The sequence below is a fragment of the Dipodomys spectabilis genome, unplaced genomic scaffold, assembly GCF_019054845.1.
Source record: "Dipodomys spectabilis isolate Male_0828 unplaced genomic scaffold, ASM1905484v1 ptg000138l, whole genome shotgun sequence".
Classification (NCBI taxonomy): domain Eukaryota; kingdom Metazoa; phylum Chordata; class Mammalia; order Rodentia; family Heteromyidae; genus Dipodomys; species Dipodomys spectabilis.
Genome location: NW_024870815.1, coordinates 5,674,674 through 5,696,990, shown reverse-complemented (window position 1 = coordinate 5,696,990; position 22,317 = coordinate 5,674,674). Strand labels below are relative to the sequence as shown.

Here is a 22,317-nt window from a genome sequence, read left to right as displayed (position 1 = left end):
ATGCTTCAGGGCAGAAATCAATCTCTTCCAAGGGTGGGGAAAGAATTCTCTCTGGCTGCCATGTTGTTACTGGATTAACTTTATGGTTGCTTTCATTTATCTTCATAAGAAGTGGTGGCTGCAAGGATCATAGGCAAATGAGACTCGGGGAAGCTGGAGCCTTCTTTACAGGCCCCCCTGTACCCGTACCCGAATTTGAGTTCTTTCCTCTTGCTCTGGAATTTTCATTTGTACAAAGAGAATTGTCAGAGGACAGCTCTTGTTGCTGTAACTGCCAATGACTAGTACTAATTAAGCACTTACGGTAGGCCAGGCATAAATCTCATCACGCCAACCCCAGCACACAGACCCCACCGTCATCCCTGTTGCTCAGAGACTGAAAGTGAGGCCAAAGCAAATTTTCCCACTCACGACAGATGCCTTTTATTCCAATGCAAGTATGTGTATGGGAAGATTTAAAGCACTTGTATATAAGTATGCATGTAAGTACCCAGAACGTTCGAGTTGGCCTTAGCTACCATACTGGACTCTTGGATGAAAGTTTAAAACACCACATTTCTCTGAAGTGATTTTTACTCTTTTTGCAGCACTTAAACTTTTCCAAGCCCAAGAATAAGACTTGTATAGCTTATTTTAAGAAAGAAAGAAAAGAAGGAAGGAAGAAAGGAAGAAAGAAAGAAAGCAAGAAAGGAAGGAAGGAAGGAAAGAGAGAGGAAGGAAGGAAGGAAGGAAGGAAGGAAGGAAGGAAGGAAGGAAGGAAGGAAGGAAGGAAGGAAAGAGAGGAAGGAAGGAAAGAGAGGAAGGAAGGAAAGAAGGAAGGAAGGAAGGAAGGAAGGAAGGAAGGAAGGAAGGAAGGAAGGAAGGAAGGAAGGAAGGAAAGAAACCTCTTGTTCACCGGGTGCTGCTGGTTCATGCCTGCAATCCTAGCTACTCAGGAGGTTGAGATATGAGGATCTCAGTTCAAAGCCAGTCCAGGTAGGAATGTCTGTGAGAAAACTAGAAGGGGAGTTGTGGTTCAAGTGGTAGAGTGCTAGCCTTGTGCAAGGGACAGCACCCAGGCCCAGAGTTCAAGCCCAGGACCTGCACAAGTAAGAAAAAAAAAAAGCTCTTGTGTTAAACAAAATGGCAAAACTCTAGTTTTCTCCTGATGTCATTTCTTAGAAGCCAAAGAACCATACTTTGTACTATGACAATTGCTTTTACTTTCATTATTTCTTAGGTAAGAGAACCATTAGCTGGCAAGTCTGGCTTGTTAGCTTCAACTATGGCCAAGTCCCATGTTGTATAAAATTCATTGTATAATAGATTTGAAAGGAAGTTGCCTAATAATATGTTACACATCACAGAGTGTCTGTCACATGATGACAGAAAAGCATGTGTTTTGCTTTTCTGGTTTTTTTAATGTTTTATTTTGGATACAAAAAAGAATTGTTAGTTTTAAAAAATGAGTTCCTCTTCCTCCTTTCTTCTTCCTCTTCTTCTTCTCCTTTTTCTCATCCTCCTCCTTTCTTTCCTCTTTCTCCTCTTCTTCTTCTTTTTCTTCCTCCTCCTCTTTCTTGTCCTCTTCCTTCTCCTCTTTCTTGTCCTCTTCCTCCTCCTCCTCCTTTTTCTTCTTCCTCTTCTTCTTCTTTTTCCCCTTCTTCTTCTCCTTCTTCTCTTTTCCTTCTCCTCCTCCTCTTCCTCCTCTTTCTTCTTCTTCCTCTTCTCCTTCTTCTTCCCCTTCTTCTTCTTCTCCTTCTTCTCTTTTCCTTCTCCTCCTCCTTTTCCTCCTCCTCCTCCTCTTCCTTCTTCTCCATCTCCTTCTTCTTCATCTTCTCTTTCTCCTCCTCCTCCTGCTGTTCCTCCTCTTGCTCCTTCTTGTAGAAACCAGACCATCATTTGGAAGAGAAATTTAAGGGGTGGTTTTGCTACATCAGCAGCAAAGGAGAAATATAGTGGCTTTAGTGGTATGGAAACTGTTGCTTAATTTATCCTAAAGCATGCAGCAAATAGATTTTTCTCCCAATTGTCTTTCAATTCTTTCTATTAAAAAGACCCAGTCTTACTTTGGTAAATATTTGCTATTCATTCCTCTTTCTTTAAAGATGTCACAGTATCAGGTGAATCAGATTTGGGATCATGTTTTTAAAAGTCAGTCAAGTTGTCTATTACTTGTTGGGCATGCAGAGAGCCTGTTGAATGGGAATGCTGACATGGATTTGCTTACATATGTTGTATAAACTAAGGGACTTGGGAAGTCTCTCTCCTTTATATCCAACATACTACTTGAGGACTATCTTTGTATTTCAGTATCCCCAATGACTAGCCCAAAGCCTGACATAATACATAGCTGTGAATGAATGAATGAATGACTGTAACAGATATACTTCATTCATTTCATGGTCCTACCTCCAGTGTGCTTTCCTATTACCCTCAGTATTGCTGATGCTTTAGCTATTGCTTGGTCTTTTTTTTTTTTTGGTCGGTCCTGGGGCTTGAACTCTGGGCCTGGGCGCTGTCCCTGTGCTCTTCAGCTCAAGGTGAGTGCTCTACCTCTTGAGCCACAGTGCCACTTCCGGTTTTCTAGTGGTTATTGGAGATAAGAGTCTCATGGACTTTCCTGCCCAGGCTGGCTTTGAACTGAAATCCTCAGATCTCAGCCTCCTGAGTAGCTAGGATTACAGGCGTGAGCCACCGGCACCCAGCTTGCTTGGTCTTTATTTCTTCTTTATCCTTCCTCCCTCTCTCCCTCCCTCCCTTCCTTTCCTTTTTTCTTTCTCTCTGCTATTATTGTTAATACTCCTTATCCTCACACTATGACCCACTCTAGAAAACTGCCAAAAGCTTCCTTTTCCAGAAAATTGGGTAACACCAAAACTTTATTGCAATAAGTAATTGAGGGGAAATGAATACTTTTGAATGAGAATGAAAAAAAAAAGCTATTTATCATGTCTTCTAAAAAGCTTCAGAAATAACACAGAAATATGTCCACATAGAACAACCAGATATGGTGTCTAATTTAAACTAGTCTAAGCCATTCAAACAAACTCATATTTCTGGCATGAAGTATCTAGTTGAGCTGCCTATCCTGACTAAATCAATAAAAATTGGTGCCAAACTTCTGTTTTATTATGTAGTGTATTGGCACAGATAAGTTATTCTTGTTTTTAAAAAAATAGGTACTTGAGTACAAATGGAGCCATTAGGCTTTCTCCCAGGATCTCCTTGGAAGCTTCTAGAATGCTAATACACACCAGTGATGTTTGGTAAGATTGGAATTTCAATTTAGGACACAGAGAATGTGTCTTACAGGAGCACTGGCACAACTCAGAAACACAGCTCAAGTACAAAAGTCTAACTTAGATTTCTCAGTTTAAATGTGACTTTGAGGGCTGAGAGTGTAGCTTAGTGGTACAATGCTTTTCTTAAATGCACAGATCGTGATCATAGGTTTGAGTCTAAGCTCTGCACTTTGGAACACAGGATATAACACAATGTGAATTCAGTGTGATTAAATGCATAGCATTTTCTCACTTCTATCAAAAAAAATTTAATCTAAGAAATGAAGTAATGATTTCAACCAATTTCATTTCTGTCAGCATATACCCTGTGGCACATTGGACTCGTAGGAGTCTTAGCTCTTATCCAGGATTGTGTTAAGACAGGAGCCAGAGGGATATAATTTAGCTTTGCCAAAGATCTTTTAAGGTGTTAGTCTGAGGGGGAGTAATTTCTTTTTTGTTGTTGATGTTGTTGATATTTTCAAAGCTGGATATACTTATTTTCCCAGAAACAATTTGGTTGGTTCTTTTACACAAAATAATGGGACCCACAGAGAGTGAGTTGATTTTCTGTTGAATGTTTGAATGTACTCAGCATGTGTGCCTTTCACTCTCCATTGAGGATTTTTTTAAATGTATATTTTGTTATTGTAAAGATACTGTGCAGAGGGGTTAGAGTTACATGGGTAAGGTAATGAGTACATTTCCTATTGAGCATTGTTACCCCCTGCTTTGTTTTTCTCCTACCATCTCCTCCCTCCCCACCTCCCCAACTCTTCCCTCTCCACCGGCCCCTGAAGTTGTAAAGTTCATTTTCTTTCTTTTTATTATTATCATTATCTTTAAGTAGTTGTGCAAAGAAGTTTCCACTCTACAAAACAGTATATGAGTACAAAGTGTCTGACAGCATTGTGAGAGGAGCAATTTCTAAACTACATAGTAATTTAGATCCTCATGGCAAATTAGAAATGAGTGACTCAGTGAGAATGTCCTTCATGGTTTTGAGTGACAAGGTTATAAACCAAAGGTGGTGGATATGACCCAGTCACAATAGAAAGAGGAGAACTTTCCAAATTACAAAGACCCCTAAAGGGTCCTCCTATGTGTAGGAAGATGTTAACTGTGCTGGTGGTGGGGCACAAAGTAAGGCTTTATTTTCTAGAAAGGAAAGGTGATCACAACTGTTCCCAGTTGTCCATCGGGCAACATATATGTGTAACGGATATACGTGTGTGTGTGTGTGTGTGTGTGTGTGTGTGTGTGTGTATGAAGTTGCCCTGTGGAGCATTTTCTGAATGAGAAATGCTTTCTATGGCACCATGACCTCTATCTTACTATGATGCCTTTGCCTACTGCCGCAAAGACCAGAACAGCTAAAACACAAGATAGCCATATCCAGAAGAGGGAAAGGAGAGCCTTCCCAATAGCCATTCCTTTAACCAGCAATAAACATGATGTTCTATAGTTAATTCTGTGGGATGAAATAAGCTTTGGTACAGGGATGTCACAGGTTGAGTTGAAAAGCAGTGGATAACCTGGTGAGTGTGTAAATGCTCAAAATCGGTACATTCTCAATACTGGTAGCACAGACATCCAAATGTGATTTCAGATAGTGATAGTCTCTGGGTCAAACTGGGCTAGACTTTGCTTGGCATGCAGTATTATGTGAATTGTAACAACACTGAGAAGTCTGGAGGATCTTGGTTTGGATAATGAGTTTCTTTTGAAGAAAGGGAAAATATGGCCTTTGATGACACATAACAACAGCTGGATGGAACTGGTTAGTCATATTTTTTGGCTGCCAAGTCTTCTTGTTCCCCTTTTTTCTGCAGGTGACCACTCCCCACTTATCATCACACTTGCCCCATTCTTTCTTTTGTTGAAGACAACTATTTTTTCTGCATCCATGACTTGATCAAAGTAGGAAAACAAAACGTAGCCTAGAAGGGCAGCTTCATAGATAGATAGATAGATAGATAGATCTACCTATATATATAGAGAGATAGATAGATAGATAGATAGATTATCTATACACACACATACACATCTATATGTATATCCGTTATACATATAAGTTGCCCAATGGACAACTGGGAACATTTGTGATCACATTCCTTTCTAGAATAATAAAACCTTACGTTGTGCCTCCCTCCCCCCTCAGGCAACACAGTTAACATCTTCCTACACATAGGAGACCCTTTAGGGGTCTTTGTAATTTGGAAAAGTTCTCCTCTCTCTATTCTTATTGGGTCATATCCACCACCTTTGGTTTATAACCTTTTCACTCAAAACCTTGAAGGACATTCTCACTGAGTCACTCATTCTAATTTACCATGAGTATCTAAATTACTATGTAGTTTAGAAATTACTCCTCTCAGACCTTAAAAGATCTTTGGCAAAGCTAAATTATATCCCTCTGGCTCCTGTCTTAACACAATCCTGGGTAAGAGCTAAGACTCCTACTGGTCCAATTTGGTAAAGATTCCCATTTTGCAAGTAGATTATATTATAAAAGTTCATTTTATATGGGTTTCTGGAAACTTACTTATCTTTAAAAACAATATGAATGTTGACAAATTCTCCATCATTTGACCAAAAGTTTTTTTTAAAGCATAGCAAGAAATTGCATCAGAGTATTTTGTTTCTCTGCAAAATTACTCAACCAAAGCTCTTGTTCCTTCAATAAAGTTGATTATTAAGTATTTAAAGCACCAGGGAATTCCACTTCAGGGTATATGTCAATTGAGATTATTCTATGAGGAAGTAATGCCATATTTAACTGCATCCTGTAAAGTCTTTTCAGCACAAGAAAGCAGAAACTCTCTCATACAGGTCCCACACCAGAAGAGACAGTGTGCAGGAATTTGGGAGCCCTCAGTGAGGGTCCTGAAGAACAAACACATTTTTAGTTTACACTACTTGCCATTAGGGATGATGTAGAGTGATGCATTGTTCTTCTAAATAAAATTTAGATATGGGTTTTGACCTGTATATGTTTTCAACAAAGAATATACTTTTACAAAAATATGCTCTCTTGTCAACATTTACTACAGGTTCTGAATTAAGTATTATGGCTGGGCCGGGCGCCGGTGGCTCACACCTGTAATCCTAGCTACTCAGGAGGCTGAGATCTGAGGATTGTGGTTCAAAGCCAGCCTGGGCAGGAAAGACCGTGAGACTCCTATCTCCAATAAAACTGCTAGAAAAACGGAAATGGGGCTGTAGCTCAAGTGGTAGAGCACTTGCCTTGAGCTGAAGAACTGAGGGACATTGCCCAGACCCAGAGTTCACGCCCCATGACTGAGAAAAAAATACAAAAAAAAAAAAAAAAAGAATTGCGGCTGGGCAATAGACCACTCCAGCTGTACAAAACAAGTACCCTAAAGGTCTACAGGATTGTTTCATGGGCAATTCATCCTTCAATGTGAGCTTGTATACATGTAATGACTTGCTTAAGGCCCTGGACAAGTGGAAGCCAGGAAGAGATTTGCAAAGCATGGAGGAAAAATCTGACATAGTTCCTGTCCAAGTAATGACCAATGCACCAAGGTATGTACTAGGCAGAATGTTTGTCCATGACCTTTGAGTTGAATTGTGAAGTTCTCACTATGCAGAGAGCTTGAAGAGGGATTACAGATCTCTCTGCGAACTCCCTGGAAGAGAGAGAATGATGCTCAGACTCAGCTCACCTAGAGATGAGGTGGTCAGTCAGACAAGAGGGGTCAGTCAGACCAGGGGTAGAAAAGAACAGGGTCAGGAATACCTGAGGTCTTTGCTTTAACTACAAACCCAGACACCACCCTCCTGGTGGGGCAGTGTCTATGAAAATTCCTTTTCCCAGTCAGAGATGTGCTGTGGGGAAAGAGAAGAGTGGGCAGGAAGGAATGGATAGTAACATATTTCTTCTACTGCTCGGCCTTATCAGTATTTTTAATCCACATGTGTAAATGATTTGACTTTTTCCATTGGGGGAGTAAACTGCTTTATCCTATCCTGCACAGCTTCCACTGGTTAAAAATCCCAGTGGTGATGGACAAGATAACCAATGGGGGAAATCTCCCGCCATCCCTCCCCCGCACCATTTTCCCACCAGCCTAAAAGGAATGGGGTTGGGGAGGGGCAGTTGGAGGAGGAACCAAAATCATGCGGGTATACCAGGAAAAGATAAAGTGTTGGTGGCAGCAGAGTTGGTGGTCGTGTTGTGGGCATTACCTCTTGATGAGGCTTCCAAGAAGGCTCCCGCTCAAGTCCTGGTGGCTCTGAGAACAAGCATTCTTGCATCAATAGCTAATAGGCTGTCCAACCAGATGTTATCTGGGTGGGATAAGAGGGTGAGAAAACAGACCTGTTGTACGCTGTTGTCAACTACATCACTGTGGTCAGAGAAGGCTGGTGGTGTGGTGTTTAGCAGGGCACCTCTTTCATGGTGAGGCAAAACAGATTACGTGGCTGTTTAAGTATCCATTTCCTCTTGTGATTGGTAAAATATGAGAGTTATAATCATTCATGCATTACTAAAGCCTCCTTTCCGTCATTCTGAAGGGACTTTTATTTTCTAGAACAGAGCATGCATCCAGCAGAAACCTGAAGCACTTGCTTTTCTAAGTGATCTTTTGCCATAAGCACACTTTACACAACAACAACAACAAGCAACAACATCAAAACAAAACAAAACAAAAAAACCCTGTGAATGATACCTGTGACAAGACTGGAGATGATAAGTGGTAAGACCAGCATCTGTAACATCCTCATCAGAAGCTCCCCAGGAAAAGAGAAGTACTTGACTTGTCGGTAACTCATTTTGTAGGGCCGGAGGCTAAATCCAAGGATTGTCCCTAAAAGAGGAAAGAAAAAAAAAGAGGAAGGAAAATTGAGTGTTTTAATTTTCACCTCCCCTCCCCCAAACTAAAGTAACAGACCTAGAAAAATGAGCAGGTAAGACTCGTGTCTGACAAGAGTAACATTTTTTTAAGAAGTAAATATTTGTACAGCTTTGGGAACAGGGGTGCATGTATCTTTACACTCATTATCCAGAAGGGTTTGGCTGAATCCAAGCCTTCAAATAGAACTCACAGAAAAATCATTTCTGGTCTGAGCACATGAAAAATTTCTTTGTTTCACTTGAGTGCAGTAAGAACCCATTTTGACATGCCTTAGTGCAGAAGAACAAAGACTTGGGCTCAATTAGAAAATAAATGATGTATACACACACACACACACAGACACAGACACCCCCCCCCCACACACAAGGTGCTATAAGAAGAATGACCTTATGATATAATGGTCGTCTACAACAGCAGATGCTAGAACTGATAGCATAACTACTTATAATGGAGAGCATGAGTTAATTTTTTTCCCCAATTAAAACCTCTTCGTGCTTATTTTTAATGTGTTTTCACCATCTCCCTGTCTGCACACCACATTTTCTCCCTCTGTCTACATGGTCTTGACATTGCCTTGGCAACCGTATTGTCCAAACTTGTTAGCTGTTGGCAAGAGAAAACCTTAAAGGAGCAGAAACTCCCCCACCTCCATCCTCAAATTTCCAGTTGAAAACTTGAGGGAAAAGCAAAAGTAATTTCCTGCTTATTTTTTTTCCATTTTCTTTCTAAATTTCAAATGTATTTGTAGCATGATAACTTTATAGGTAAATCAAATGATTTCTGACACCTGTTGACATGTTTAGAATTGAGCAAAAGGACACTTCCTTCCCTCTCTCCTTTCCCTAATTTACTTTTATTGCCCAACAAAATTTACTTATTCCAATATTGTAACTATTAAAAATAATTGTCCTGTACTGAAATATGTGATTTCAATTTTTTTTAAGTTCAAGTAAACTAGAGAGAGAGAGAGAGAGCGAGTGAAAGAGAGAGACAGAGAGAGTGAGAGAGATAGAGAGAGACAGAGACAGAGGTAAAGAGAGAGAGAGAAAGAGACAGAGACAGTCAGAGAAAGGGAGAAAAGAAAAAGCTATGGAGACTCAAAACTTTTCTGAAGCATACAAATAGTCCTTTACCAAAACTGAACTTTCCTAACTTCTTATGAAATGGGCTTTTTTTTCTCTTATGAAATGGGACACAAAGTTCATTTCAATGATCACTACAATTCCAGTTTCATTTCTGAGTTTCAGCAACTGTGAAATATTCATTTTCTAAGTATAGAGCAATGAGCAATATCTTAGTAAGTGGATGAATGTATGTGACCAGAAAAACCTAGCTGACCAAGTTCTCAGGGCCCTCAGGAAAACACTGACTGTTTTCTTTCTTTCTTTTTTCTCTTTTTTTAATTGTAAAAGTGATGTACAGAGGGATTACAGTTAAATAAGTCAGATAATGAGTACATTTCTTTTTTTAACAGTATGTCATCCTCTCCCTCATTTTCTCCTAGTTTTTCCCCTCCCTACCCTCTCTCCCCCAAGTTGTATAGTTCATTTCCAACATAGTGTCTAGTGAGTATCACTGCTGAATTGGTTCACCCTTTGTCCCACCATTTCTGTGCTTCCCCTTCCCCTCCCCAATCAGATAAACTTTTTTTTTTGTTGTTGTTGTTGTTTTTTTCCGGTCGTGGGACTTGAAATCTGGGCCTGGGCGCTGTCCCTCAGCTCTTCAGCTCAAGGCTAGCACTCTACCACTTGAGCCACAGCACCACTTCTGATTTTCTGAATGGTCCATTGGAGGTAAGAGTCTCACAGACTTTCCTGCCAGGGCAGGCTTTGAATCGTGATCCTCAGGTCTCAGCCTCCTGAGTAGCTAGGATTACAGGTGTGAGCCATGGTGCCCAGCCTTACATACAAGACAAAGGGTACAGAAATCAAAAACAACGACAAAAGAAAAAAAAAAAACAGAAGAAAAAGAAGAGAACCTCAAACAGTACAAAAACAACAACAATAACTCATTTCTATTTCTTGGAGTTCATTTTGATAAGCATCATTTTATATGATCATATACACACAGCTAAACCTAAAAAGGGAAATGAAAGCAGATGTAAGGAAATGGAAAAAACCTCCCATGCTCCTGGATTGGAAGGTTTAACATTGTGAAACTGGCAATGCTGCTCAAAGCGATCTACAATTTCAATACAGTGCACATCACAATCCCAACAACATTCTTCAGTGATACAGAAGAAGCAATCCAAAAATTCATATGGAATAATTGAAGACCCCAAATGGCAAAACAATCCTTAGCAGGAAGACTAGTGCTGAAGGAATGTCAATACCAAACTTCAAATCCTATTACAAAGCTATAGTAATAAAAACAGGTTGGGACTGGCACAAGGATAGGCCTTAGGACCTATGGAATAGCATAGAAAACCCAGAAATGAACCCACAGACCTACAGCCACCTAAATATTTGACAAGAATGCCAAAAGCACAGGATGGAAGAAAGACATCCTCTTCAACAAATGGTGCTGGCAGAATTGGTTATACGCATGCCAAAAACTGAAGCTAGATCCTTTTATATCATCCTATTCCAGAATCAATTCCAAATGGACCAAAGACTTCAATGTACGACCAGATACCTTATTACAGGGAGGGATAGGGGAAAACCTAGGGCTCCTTGGCACAGGTCAAAACTTCCTAAATAAAGATCCATAATCAGAACAAATCGAAAAAAGACTGCATCAAACTGAAGAGTTTCTACTGCTTCTTTTTTCAAGAAAGAAATGGTGATTTGGAAAAATGCAGGGAAATAGGAGGAAAATGTTTGCCCCTATTGGTTCTACCACTTAAATAAAAAGGAAATGGCTAAGCCAGGTGCCAGTGACTCAAGCCTGTAATCCTGGCTACTCAGGAGCCTGAGATCTAAGGATCACGTTTCAAAGCCAGCCCGGGACTTTCCCTCATGAGATTCATCTCCAATAAACCACTCAGAAAATCCAGAAGTGGTGTTATGGCTCAAGTGGTAGAGTGCTCACCTTGAGCTGAAGAGTTGAGGGACAGCGCCCAGGCCCAGAGTCGAAGCCTCACAATCAAAAACAACAACAACCACAAAAGGAAATGGCTAATATTCTTGGCATTATTGTCAGTAATTTTTCCTGTTAGGAATTTAATCCTCATGACAACATTGGATATAAGTACTTTTCTCCCACCAACTTACTGGTGAGAAAACCTAACCACAGTGAACATAAAACTTGTCCAGAGTCAAAATCTCGTTTCATATCCCACCCTCTTTTCCACCTTGCATAATTTATGCCTTTCACATAGAACAAAGATGGTCTCTTTTAGTGCTTCAGTGAGTTTCTTTCTAGAATGTCCTAGTATATAATTACATATTTGGAAAAATCACACTGAATATGTTCTATATATATGGTCACCTTAAGGAACTTAACCAGCTCCTTAAAGATTGGCTGTCAGCAATCCCACTTTTGGGCATTTACCCAAATGAGCACAAACAAGGCCACACTAAAGCTACCAGCACAACTATGTTTATTGCAGCATTATTTACCATAGCTAAGACATGGAACCAACCCAGATGCCCCTCAGTAGATGAATGGATCAAGAAGATGTGGTATATATACACAATGGAATTCTATGCCTCCATCAGAAAGAATGACATTGCCCCATTTGTTAGGAAATGGAAAGGCTTGGAAAAAATTATATTAAGTGAAGTAAGCCAGGCCCAAAGAAACATAGGTCCCATGGTTTCCCTTATTTGCAATATCTAGTATAGGTATGAGTCAAGCGGAAAAAGTCAGATAATGTGATGTTAGGAAAACAAAACCTCAAATATGTATTTTAATGTTTTTGTTTCTTTCATGCATGTGTTTCTAATGCATTTATAAGATTATTTCTTTGTTGCTTTGTGTGTCCCTCCCCCACAGTGTAACCCCTGCTTTCACTATATTTGATGTCAGTATAACATGTGGAGGAGACGGGGACAAACAAGTCGTTTAAGGATTCAGGTGGACCTGTTGCAACAATGAGAAGTACAAAATGTCATGTCAAAACCAGCTTTACAATGTCGGTGGGGGGGGGGGAGGGGGGGTATGATTGGGTGGGAGGGAGGGGGGAGGCTGGGAAGGGAGGTGAAGGGTAAACAAAGGAGGAGGATGCAATGCTTGGTAAGAAATGTATGCATTATCCTGCCCATGTAATTGTAACCCCTCTGTACAGTATGTTCTCAAATAAAATAAAATAAAATTTAAAAAAAAAAAAAAAAAAAAAAAAAGATTGGCTGTCAGTTCATGTTATCAAATTGCCTTTTTAGCAGAGTAATAATCCACTGACCAATAAGATTTTATTTCCTTTAGCTCCTGGAGCAGAATACTATCATAAGCAGGTTGTTAAAATAAGCAAAATTCAGTTTGCTGTTGGTTTAGTCCTGTCATCTCAGCCATGTGGGAGGCTGAGATCAATGGGTTCACCATTCCAGGACAGTCTAGGTAAAAAAGTCACCAGAAAGAGAAAGGCATAGCCTGGCACCGGTGGCTCACATCTGTAATCCTAGCTACTGGGGAGGCCGAGATCTGAGGATCATGGTTCAAAGCCAGGCCAGGCAGGGAAGTCCATGAGACTCTTATCTCCAATAAACCACTCAGAAAACTGGAAGTGGAGCTGTGGTTCAAGTGGTAGAGCACTTGCCTTTGAGCTGAAGAGCTGAGGGATAGCACCCAGGCCCAGAGTTCAAGCTGCACAACCAACATAAGAAAGAAAGAAAGAAGGAAAGAAAGACAGAAAGACAGACAGACAGACAGACAGAAAGAAAGAAGGAAAGAAAGAGAGAGAGAGAGATAGGAATGGTGGTGTGTATTTGTATCCATACTAAGGGAGGAATCATAAATACAAGACTCACAGTCCAGTTTGGAAAAAGCAAAAAAGTAAGACCCTATTTCAAAAAATAACCAGAGCTCCAGAGGCTCAAGTGGTAGTGCAACTTCCTAGTAAGTGGGAAGCTCCAAGTTCAAACTCCAATACTACTGGGAAGCAAAAGATAAATGTGCTTATATGACAAGTATATAATAATATACATGTCTATTTTCTTTTGTATTTACCTAATATTCAATGATGTTGATAATGTGTCCTGATTGCATTTTCTCCAAGCAGCTCATAGAATGTAATAGTTAAAGTATATGCATGTCCATTTTTAGTATTGGTACTTTGTGAAATAATTAGCTTTTGCTTTCATAGAAAATATTTCCTTAAACCATTTTTCTAATTTGCTTGCCTTAGATTTGTACTTTAAGATATGTCATTGTTTTGCATTTTGATAAATAAAGTATAGGCACCTTTTGTATTAGGTAATTTCTTCAAGTTATAAACTTTTATTTCTTTCCCTCCCTCTAGTTTGATAAGTTTTTGATCCATTTTTTTATTTAGTTCTTTGCTTGTTTACTTCAAAATATTTACCTTTTAATCTACCTAGAATTCACTTTGAAGTAAAGCATTTAATTTCTGATTTTCAGTGGACATTATTCAACATAATGGCATCTCTAACTTATAAGTGTAATTAGAACCTTTGGGTTATATCTGATTCTTTCCTATTTGTTCACATGAAAAACCAGATGACATAGAGATAATGCCTCATCTTATGGAAAATACATACAAATAAACAAATAGCTTTACTTTTATCAAATACTTAAAATTTATTATGGATTGCTCTAATGTTTATTTAAATGTATTCAAACATTTGTCAGTCAATGAAAACAAAAAATGTTGCAAAATAAACACAAGCATTCATTCTGATCATCTGGAATTTGAACATACCAAGCTGTTAGGATTTTAGATTTCTCTCAAATGCCAATTTAAGGACACACTTTTTTTCTTCCTTTCTTTTTCCATTTCTTATCTAATTTAGCTGTCCATAAAATGCATCTATTCATATATGATATTTCTAGGGACAGGTAACACCTTAAGTCTAGCAAATCTATGTAATTTCCAAGTAATAAATTAAAAATACAACTGCTGCCTTTCTAATGATGTAGATACTAGGAACAAAAGACAAACCATGTTGAAGGAAGTAGTTGTTCCTCTAAAGCACTTAATCTTATTCCCAAAGTCTAACCCTAATCCACCCTGACTCCCATATACTATATTGGGTATTCTATTACCTTCTCTCTTCTTACCCAATTCGAAACTGCATTCACTTAATGCAAACAATTTTTCCTCCATGTGGTAGCAGGGAAAGTAAGCCAGCTCAGTGAGTGATTTCTCTAACTTCCTGAATAGATAGATATCTAACAGAGCAAAGGCAAGACAGTCAGGGAGGCAAGGTATGAAGGGGTGGTGGTAGATTTTGTGTTTCCCTATCCACAGGATGGCCTTGCTTGGAAGCAGCAGTCTTAGTATTTAGTACTGTAGGGTGGTCCTTAGTTTCTTTATAGTACAGAACTCATATCTTCCTAACATTCTTCTTTATAGTGCAAACAGCAGAGAAGAAAATCCTGCAGTTATAAGATGGAACCTTATGTCAAATGTTTTAAAAAATGAAGCTGTTTACAATGACAGCAGATTGCATACACACTTTGAATTAGTTTGTCTCTGACTATGTTTTGGCCAGCTTACTATGTTCAGATTTGTCCCATGAGTCATTTATACTTTTGGGAAAGAGAAGATTATGTTGTATGTGTTAATGGTGGTATTTCACCCTCATTGCAACTTTATGTGGAAAACATTGTCACATCAAGTTGAAAGAGTCAGACATTAGTTAACTTGTTTTGCTTACAGATCTAGGAGTGTCTGGCCTGAGAGGCTCTAAACAAAACCCAGTGCTCTCTTTACTACACTTCCAGGGTTTCTCAAACATAAACACAAAGCTGGGCACTGGTGGCTCACACCTGTAATCCTAGCTACTCAAGAGGCTGAGAGCTGAGGATCGAGGTTCAAAACCAGCCTTGGCAGGAAAGTCCATGAGACTCTTATCACCAGAAAACTGGAAGTGGTGCAGTGACTCAAATGGTAGAGCGCTAGTCTTGAGCTGAAGAGCTCAGGGACAGCGCCCACACCCAGAGTTCAAGCCCCACAATGGACAAAATGAAACAAAACAAAAAATAAACACAAATAGAAACAACACAAAAGTAGTTTTAGCTGCAGCCCCAGGGTAGTTTTCAGTGGAGACTGCTCTCTGGGTCTGAGCATGTTGCACAACTATGTGTCTCTTGGACATATCCCAGAGGCATGCAGCACCTTGAGGATTATCTTGAGGGACACTATAATTTCAAAACTTCAAAAATATAGTTACTGGTAACATGTCACTATTGAAAATGGTGACACCAAATCGTTTTGTTTTTTGTTTTTTTTGGGGGGTCCGGTCGTGGGGCCTGAACTCTGGGCCTGGGCGCTGTCCCTCAGCTCTTCAGCTCAAGGCTAGCGCTCTACCACTTGAGCCACTGCACCACTTCTGGCTTTTTTCTTTTTGCTTATGTGGTGCTAAGGAATCGAACCCAGGGCCTCGGGCATGCAAGGCAAGCGCTCTACCACTGAGCCACCTTCCCAGCCCACCAAATCGTTTTTTAATAGAATGATTTAACTAAGTTTATGTATTAGCTGAAATTGCCTGTCTTTTCTTTCCACTGTGTACTTTTTAAGCATTGGAAACCATCAGTTACAGAGGTGATGGGATATTAAATGAAAACATATTTCAGGGCACACATTCTTAACAACAGCTAATCATCACAAGGCACGCAGCAGGTGCCAAGGCCCTGACTGGAACATTCGCAAATAGCATCAAGACTTATCCACATCTCACACATAAAGAACCAGCATCAATCAGAAGGCAGGTAAGTAGCCAAAACCATAATGAGCTGTGGCTCAAGTGGACTTGACAGCCAGCCTCCAGCTCTAGACAAACTTCTCACTTCCTATACTGCACGGTCTTCAAGAGTCATGCTGCAATTTTTTTAAATGTAATTTTATTGTTATTATTAAGGTATTGTACGGAGGGGGTTTCTATTTCATAAGTCAAGTAATAAGTACATTTCCTTTTCTGGACAATGTTATGTCTTTCTTCACTTTTCCCTAGTTTCCCTCTCCTATCCTTACCTACAAGTTATGTAGGTCATTTTCCACATAGTATATACTAAATAGCATGATTGTGTTTGTTCATCTTCCCCTTTCTTGCCCCCTCCCCAAAGAAACAGTGCCACAGCAACAACAACAACAGCAACAACAAAACAAAAACCAAGAAAGACACCACCACCACCACCACCACCACTGCCTCCATCAACAACAACAACAAAAACAAAAAGCCCATGTTTCCATTTCCTGGAATTTGTTAGATAAATAGTATTTTAAAAGTGCAGAGAAGTAAAATTCCATTGTGGGTCTATGCGTTATTTTATTGACTCACTCATCTGTTGTAGGACATCTGGGCTATCTCTGTAACTTGGCTATTGTGAATAGTGCAGCAATGAACAGGGCGCACAAGTGTTCATGCTCCAAATTTAAGAAGGCTAATTTATAGTGCACCACATTTTGCCTACTTTTTTGATCTTTTTTTACTTAGGTTAACTAAAGCTTAGGTTGGAAAAAAGGTGGTACTGATTTTAGTTTTTGAATTTACTTGTTGAATGAATAAACAAGGCCGTTTTTCTACAGCTTTCTGAAGAATGCCAGCTATCAGCATTAAACCAAAAGGGAATGCTCTGAATGCAAAGACAGATTTTTATGGTTTTTTTTTTTTTAAGTTTGGCAGTCCGTTTAGGTTTCTGATTATGTTTATCCTAGCAATGAAGAAGGGCCTTCCCTGAAACACATTCTGATGCAGACTTCAGAGAGCCTTTTTCATTCAGCCTCTCAACCAAAGAATACATTGGTTGATAGTCCCAGAACTAAAGAATAGCTTTATGGCCATCAGAGTCTTAGTGCAAAAGAGCAGATTTTTATTACTGATTGCAAAAATAACAATAAAAAAATCAAAATAACTGTCTGGAAGGATTTGTTAGAGCTGAAATAAAATTTACCAACTTTGAATTTTCATGTCATTATAAGATAGATACATGGGTGTTGGTCCTGAGTAGTATTCAGATTGCTAACTTTTAGTTCACAATTTTGTAGCACTCTCATTACACAGTTTCACTTGATTACTAGAAATTATGAAATATCTTTTTTTTTTTTCTTTTGGCTGGTCCTGGGGCTTGATCTCTGGGCCTGGACTCTCTCTGTGTCTGAGCTTCCTTTGCTCAAGGGTAGTGCTCTACCACTTGAGCCACAGAACCACTTCTGACTTTTTTTTTGAGTAGTTTACTGAGGATAAGAGTCTCATGGATTTTTCCTGCCCCAGCTGGCTTTGAACTGGGAACCTCAGATTTCAGCCTCCTGAGTAGCTAGGATTAGGAGCATGAGCCGCTGAAGGCCGGCTAGCAATCTTAATCAGAATGTTTCAGGTGATCAAAATGAACCATGCCGTCTGGATGTTCTGTGAAATGACACATTTTTGTTATAAGATTTTCTCTTCCCTATTCAAACTCAGAAGGGATACTGTGAGGGGTTCAGGCTTTTGGGGAGCCCACACAACAAATACTTTTTTGGAAGATTAAACATGATCTCTTTTTCTAAACTAAGACACACTGTGCTCACTGAAAACTCAGGATAAATGAATACATTTCAGGCTTTGCTTTTTTTTTTTTTTTTTTTAAGGCCAAATATGAACAACAAGTTAAATGTTAAAGACCTATTTTAAGAATTTGGTTCATATTTCACCTGATAAAACTATTAAAAATATCATGAGGCCAGAAAATATCTTAGAGCAAAAGGGTGAGATAAGTTTGAAGCAAAATTTTGATCAAGTCAACCAATTTAACTTTTGGCAAATGTTGGGAAATAGAGAAACTTGGCTAAAATTCTTCTTCAACCCACAAACTCTGACCTGAACAGAGGTACTCACAATGCAAAGAACTTAATAAAAGAAAAAAAGAGAAAGAAAAAGGAAACAACAGCAAACAACAAATGAGGTGTAGTTCAGATGCTAAAAGGAAATCTACTTTGCCATATTCTATTGTTTGGAAGCGAGTCTCAATTCTTATCCACACAAGTAGATATTCAACCCGCAAAGGATTCTGGGCCTCTTCTCCAAGGTGCAAACATAGCCATATAGAAGGTGCTTTACAGATGGGATTCTAGCTCTCACTCTGATGCAAAACTCTCCATGACCCTGGATAAGTTCTTGGTCTCTTATGCTTTTTTATTTATTTTTTTTAGGGGGGGTCCGGTCGTAGGGCCTGAACTCTGGGCCTGGGCACTGTCCCTCAGCTCTTCAGCTCAAGGCTAGCGCTCTACCACTTGAGCCACAGTGCCACTTCTGGCTTTTTTTCTTTTTGCTTATGTGGTGCTGAGAAATCCAACCCAGGGCCTCATGCATGCAAGGCAAGCGCTCTACCACTGAGCCACCTTCCCAGCCCCTTTTTTATTTTTTTCGAATTTATAAACAAAGGTTAAAAGACATAAAGATTATTTCCCTCCTTGCCTAGATTACTACAGTAGCATTATAACTGGTTTTCCTGATTCTTCTTCTGCCTCTGCCCAACATAATGCCCAATGTGCAAGTCAGGCTTTCACTAGCACACCATGAGCAGTGGCACCAAAACCCGAAGGTACTGGCCTGCTTTCCTTAAGGACTCCACATCCTTAAGAAATCCATCTCTTACCCCATACACCTTGCTTCCGTTTCTACCTCTGTCTCTCCTCATTCCTCCTTCACTTTAGACACAATCCTGGGGTTTGCTCCTTGTATTGCCTCTTCGCCTGCCTACCACATCCTTCCCAGGTATTTGCACATGTAACTAAGACTTATACTTGCTTCATGAGGTCTAGCCCAGATCTGTGTCTCCTTTAGTTAATTAAAGTCAGAAGTTCTTATCACCCTCCAATTTCCTAATTTATTGTACTTACTGTTGATTATTACTTTTGCCTGCTAAAATCTAGGCTCCTTGAGATGAATCTTTTGGGAAATTTTGTTTACTGACATATATCGAGTCCCTAAAACAATTTTTGGCACATAGTAGGTGTTTAATGCATTGCTGGATGAATGAGCAGCATCACTGATTCTCTTTTAGCTGGCCAGTGTCCACCAGTGTCTAGCCTCCAGTTAGCGTGAAACACATTTTCTGAATGCAGGATCTCTCTGCTATATGTATCCCAGAAAACATTATTTACCACTGATCTTCCTGAGCCTAGTCCTATCCCAAGCCTCTGTTCAAAACTTCACTCTTAAAATCTGTGTCCTTAGATCTCGAATAAGTTAGAATATATTATGCTTAGATTTCTAGATTCACAAATGAAGAGTTACAGTTCTTGGTTCCTAATTCTCTAATGTGGAGAAGAGCAGGTACAATGCTACAGATTTTTCTATAGAGATATTGTATGTTGAGAGTCAAGGACGAGAATTTCGAGCTAGATTTTGCCAGTAAGTGAGACTAGTAGTTACTTCATGCAAATTCTTGAATCTTTTTGCTGTTGTTGTTGTTAGTCTAGGGCTTGAACTCAAAGCCTGAGTTCAAGGGCACTGTCCCTGAGCTCTTTTCAATTAAGGCTAGTGCTCTACCACTTTGAGCTACAGTATCATTTCTGGTTTTCTAGTGGTTAATAAGAGTCTCACAGACTATCCTGCTGGCTTTGAACCACAATCCTTTCAACCTCTTGAGTAGTTAGGATTATAGGTATCAGCCACCAGTGCCTAGAAAATTATTGAATGTTCAGATGAAATCTCTAGGACTTAATATCCCTATTTCATTGATGAAGAGATGAAGTTTAGAAAGAAGCAGCGTTAAGCGACGTGGTAGAATGAGCTTTCATACTTAGTTCTTCAAGTCATAGGTTCTTTTAGGGGCTCTTTTAACATTCTATCCTTTGGGGGGAAAATTCTCACCCGCAAAATGACATGGATAAATTAGAGCAGGAGGTATCTAAGATTGTCTTGAGCTTTTTCCTTGCTAAATGTTCTGAGTTTAAAAGAGCTATGTGAACCAAAAGCATTAAAAAAAAAAATCTTAGTTGTTTTATGTGAACCCATCTTATTTCTTCTAGTGAATTCTAAGTTCTTCTTGCTAATGGGTATCAAAGATACCCTAACAACTTGTCAACGGTTATTGTGGCAAGCGTTCCATCTATAATCCTAGCTACTTAGGAGGGCTGAGATCTAAAGATCCCACTTCAAGGCCAGCCAGGGCAGACAAGTCCCAATTTTGTGAAGTTCTGGGCGTAAAGTTCCGTTAACTTTTATTTTTAGTAATAGGACAAAATCATATGGTGAATTTACCTGGCCAAGAATTTGGCTGGTCCCTACCTAGTCTTTTGTTTCGCCCAGGCGTTTCCTCCTGAGAAGTACTGGAGGAATTCTCAACCCTCCTCCACCCCTGTATTCCCACAGCTTTGCAGACTTGGACCCTGGCCTGGCTCACTCTTTTGTCCTTTGGTATTTCCTGTTGCTGGAGGTGGGAAATACCTGCTCCAGGCTTGCTCCATCTGTAGTGCCCAAAAGGAACTGGTTTTGGAAGACCGAGGAATAGGCAGGATACAGACACAATCTTCCACGTGTGACTCTGGGAGACAATTCTATCAGGAGAACCTTGGAATTCTGAGAAAGCCTTGGTACTCTCTTTCTTAAACTGCCCTAATGAAGACTATTTGAGGCTGGGAGGTGCAGCTCAGTGACAAAAGCCAGGCACATGCGTAGTATGGGGAGAGGTTCTAGGTTCAATGCTCAGAATCTTCCTGATCCCAAAAAAGCAATATGAAATGGTAATTTAATTTGGAAATAATCCCAACGGTCTTTTACATATGTGTCCATTTCACTGTCATTAAGAAAAAAAAATACTACTGTAAGGTCCACTCCTGGATGGCTAGCAGACTCCACCCTCCTCGCAGCAAAGTCTCCACCCAGTACCTGCGTTACCTAGGCAACTGAGACACCTGGAAGAGGTCACATCTGCATCCGCTGAGGTCACATCTGAATTTGATGTGGCCACACATTTCCCCGCCCATACTCTACATAAGGGCTAGCGCAGGCCCAGGTGCTCTCTCTGTTCTTACCTCTCTCTCTGTTCTTTTCTAGCTCTCTCTGCTTTCTCTCTGCTCTAGCTCTTTCCTCTATCTTTCCTCTCTTTCCCCTCTCTTTCCTCTCTTTCCCAGCTTTCTCTCATTCCCAGGCCTTTCCCAGCCACGTGGAGCGCCAACTTTGCCTGGTCCCAGCAGGTCTACTGAATAAACCTACCCCTTACCTGAATACCACGTGCGTGGTGCAGTTCTTACTCGGCTACCTCTTTTTAAAAACCTAACAACTACCAGGCACGAAGAGCTCACGCCTATAATCCTAGCTGCTCAGGAGGCTGAGATCTGAGGATTGTGGTTCCAAGCCAGTCCAGGCAGGAAAGTCCGTGAGACTCTTATCTCCAATAAACTACTCAAAAAAATCTGCATGACATTGTGGCTAAAGTGGTAGAGCACTAGCCTCAAGTACCAAGAGGCTCAGGGATGGCATCTAGGCCTTGAGTTTAAGCCCCAGGATGGGCAAACAAAACAAACACATTTTATTCTAGAAGTAGCAACTAAAGCATCAGAAATTGCTTTCTAGGAAAAGAAACGAGGCTGGGAATGTGGCTTAGTGGTACAGTGGTTGCCTGGCATGCATGAAGCCCTGGGTTTGATTCCTCAGTACCACATAAACAGAAAAAGCTGAAAGTAGCACTGTGGTAGAGTGTAGCCTTAAGCAAAAAGAAGCTCAGGGACAGTGCCCAGGCACAGAGTTCAAGTCCCATGACTGTTAGAGAGGGGGGAGGGGGATAGAGAAGGGAGAGAGAGAAGGAGGGAATAAGATGAGGGAGGGAGGAAATACATTAAAATTTTCCAAGTTCTCCTCTCTGCCTTTTGCTCCCATGTCCTCGGCCTGTGCACAGCAAGCAGTACCCATTAAGATTCACCTCTTTTCTGTTCTTTTAGAGCCTCCATTCTGCTTGTTTATGTCTCTGCAGTACAAATAGTAAGCTTACTCCTATTTCCTGATTTTATCCTCTGCCCTGGCATCCTGGGGAGACCCTTTTGTTCTCAGATCATCAGGTTATCATTACAAGGATTCTGAGGAATTATTTATGGGCTGGATGACCCGGGCAAGACTCTACCTGAAAGAGCC

At 40.1% G+C, this 22,317-nt stretch overlaps 1 protein-coding gene across 3 annotated transcripts in view; it reads right to left on the bottom strand.

Moving 5' to 3' along the window:
- Positions 1-22,317, bottom strand: part of Slc1a3 (solute carrier family 1 member 3) — an 87,176-nt gene that overhangs the window by 50,576 nt on the left and 14,283 nt on the right. For 2 of the 3 annotated variants that reach the window (XM_042690626.1, XM_042690627.1), the window contains exon 3: positions 7,958-8,095. In XM_042690626.1, coding sequence (XP_042546560.1) covers positions 7,958-8,095 — 138 coding nt within the window. Of the gene's footprint in view, positions 1-7,472; positions 7,542-7,957; positions 8,096-22,317 lie in introns of those variants that run through there. The other variant, XM_042690628.1, reaches the window with a different exon arrangement.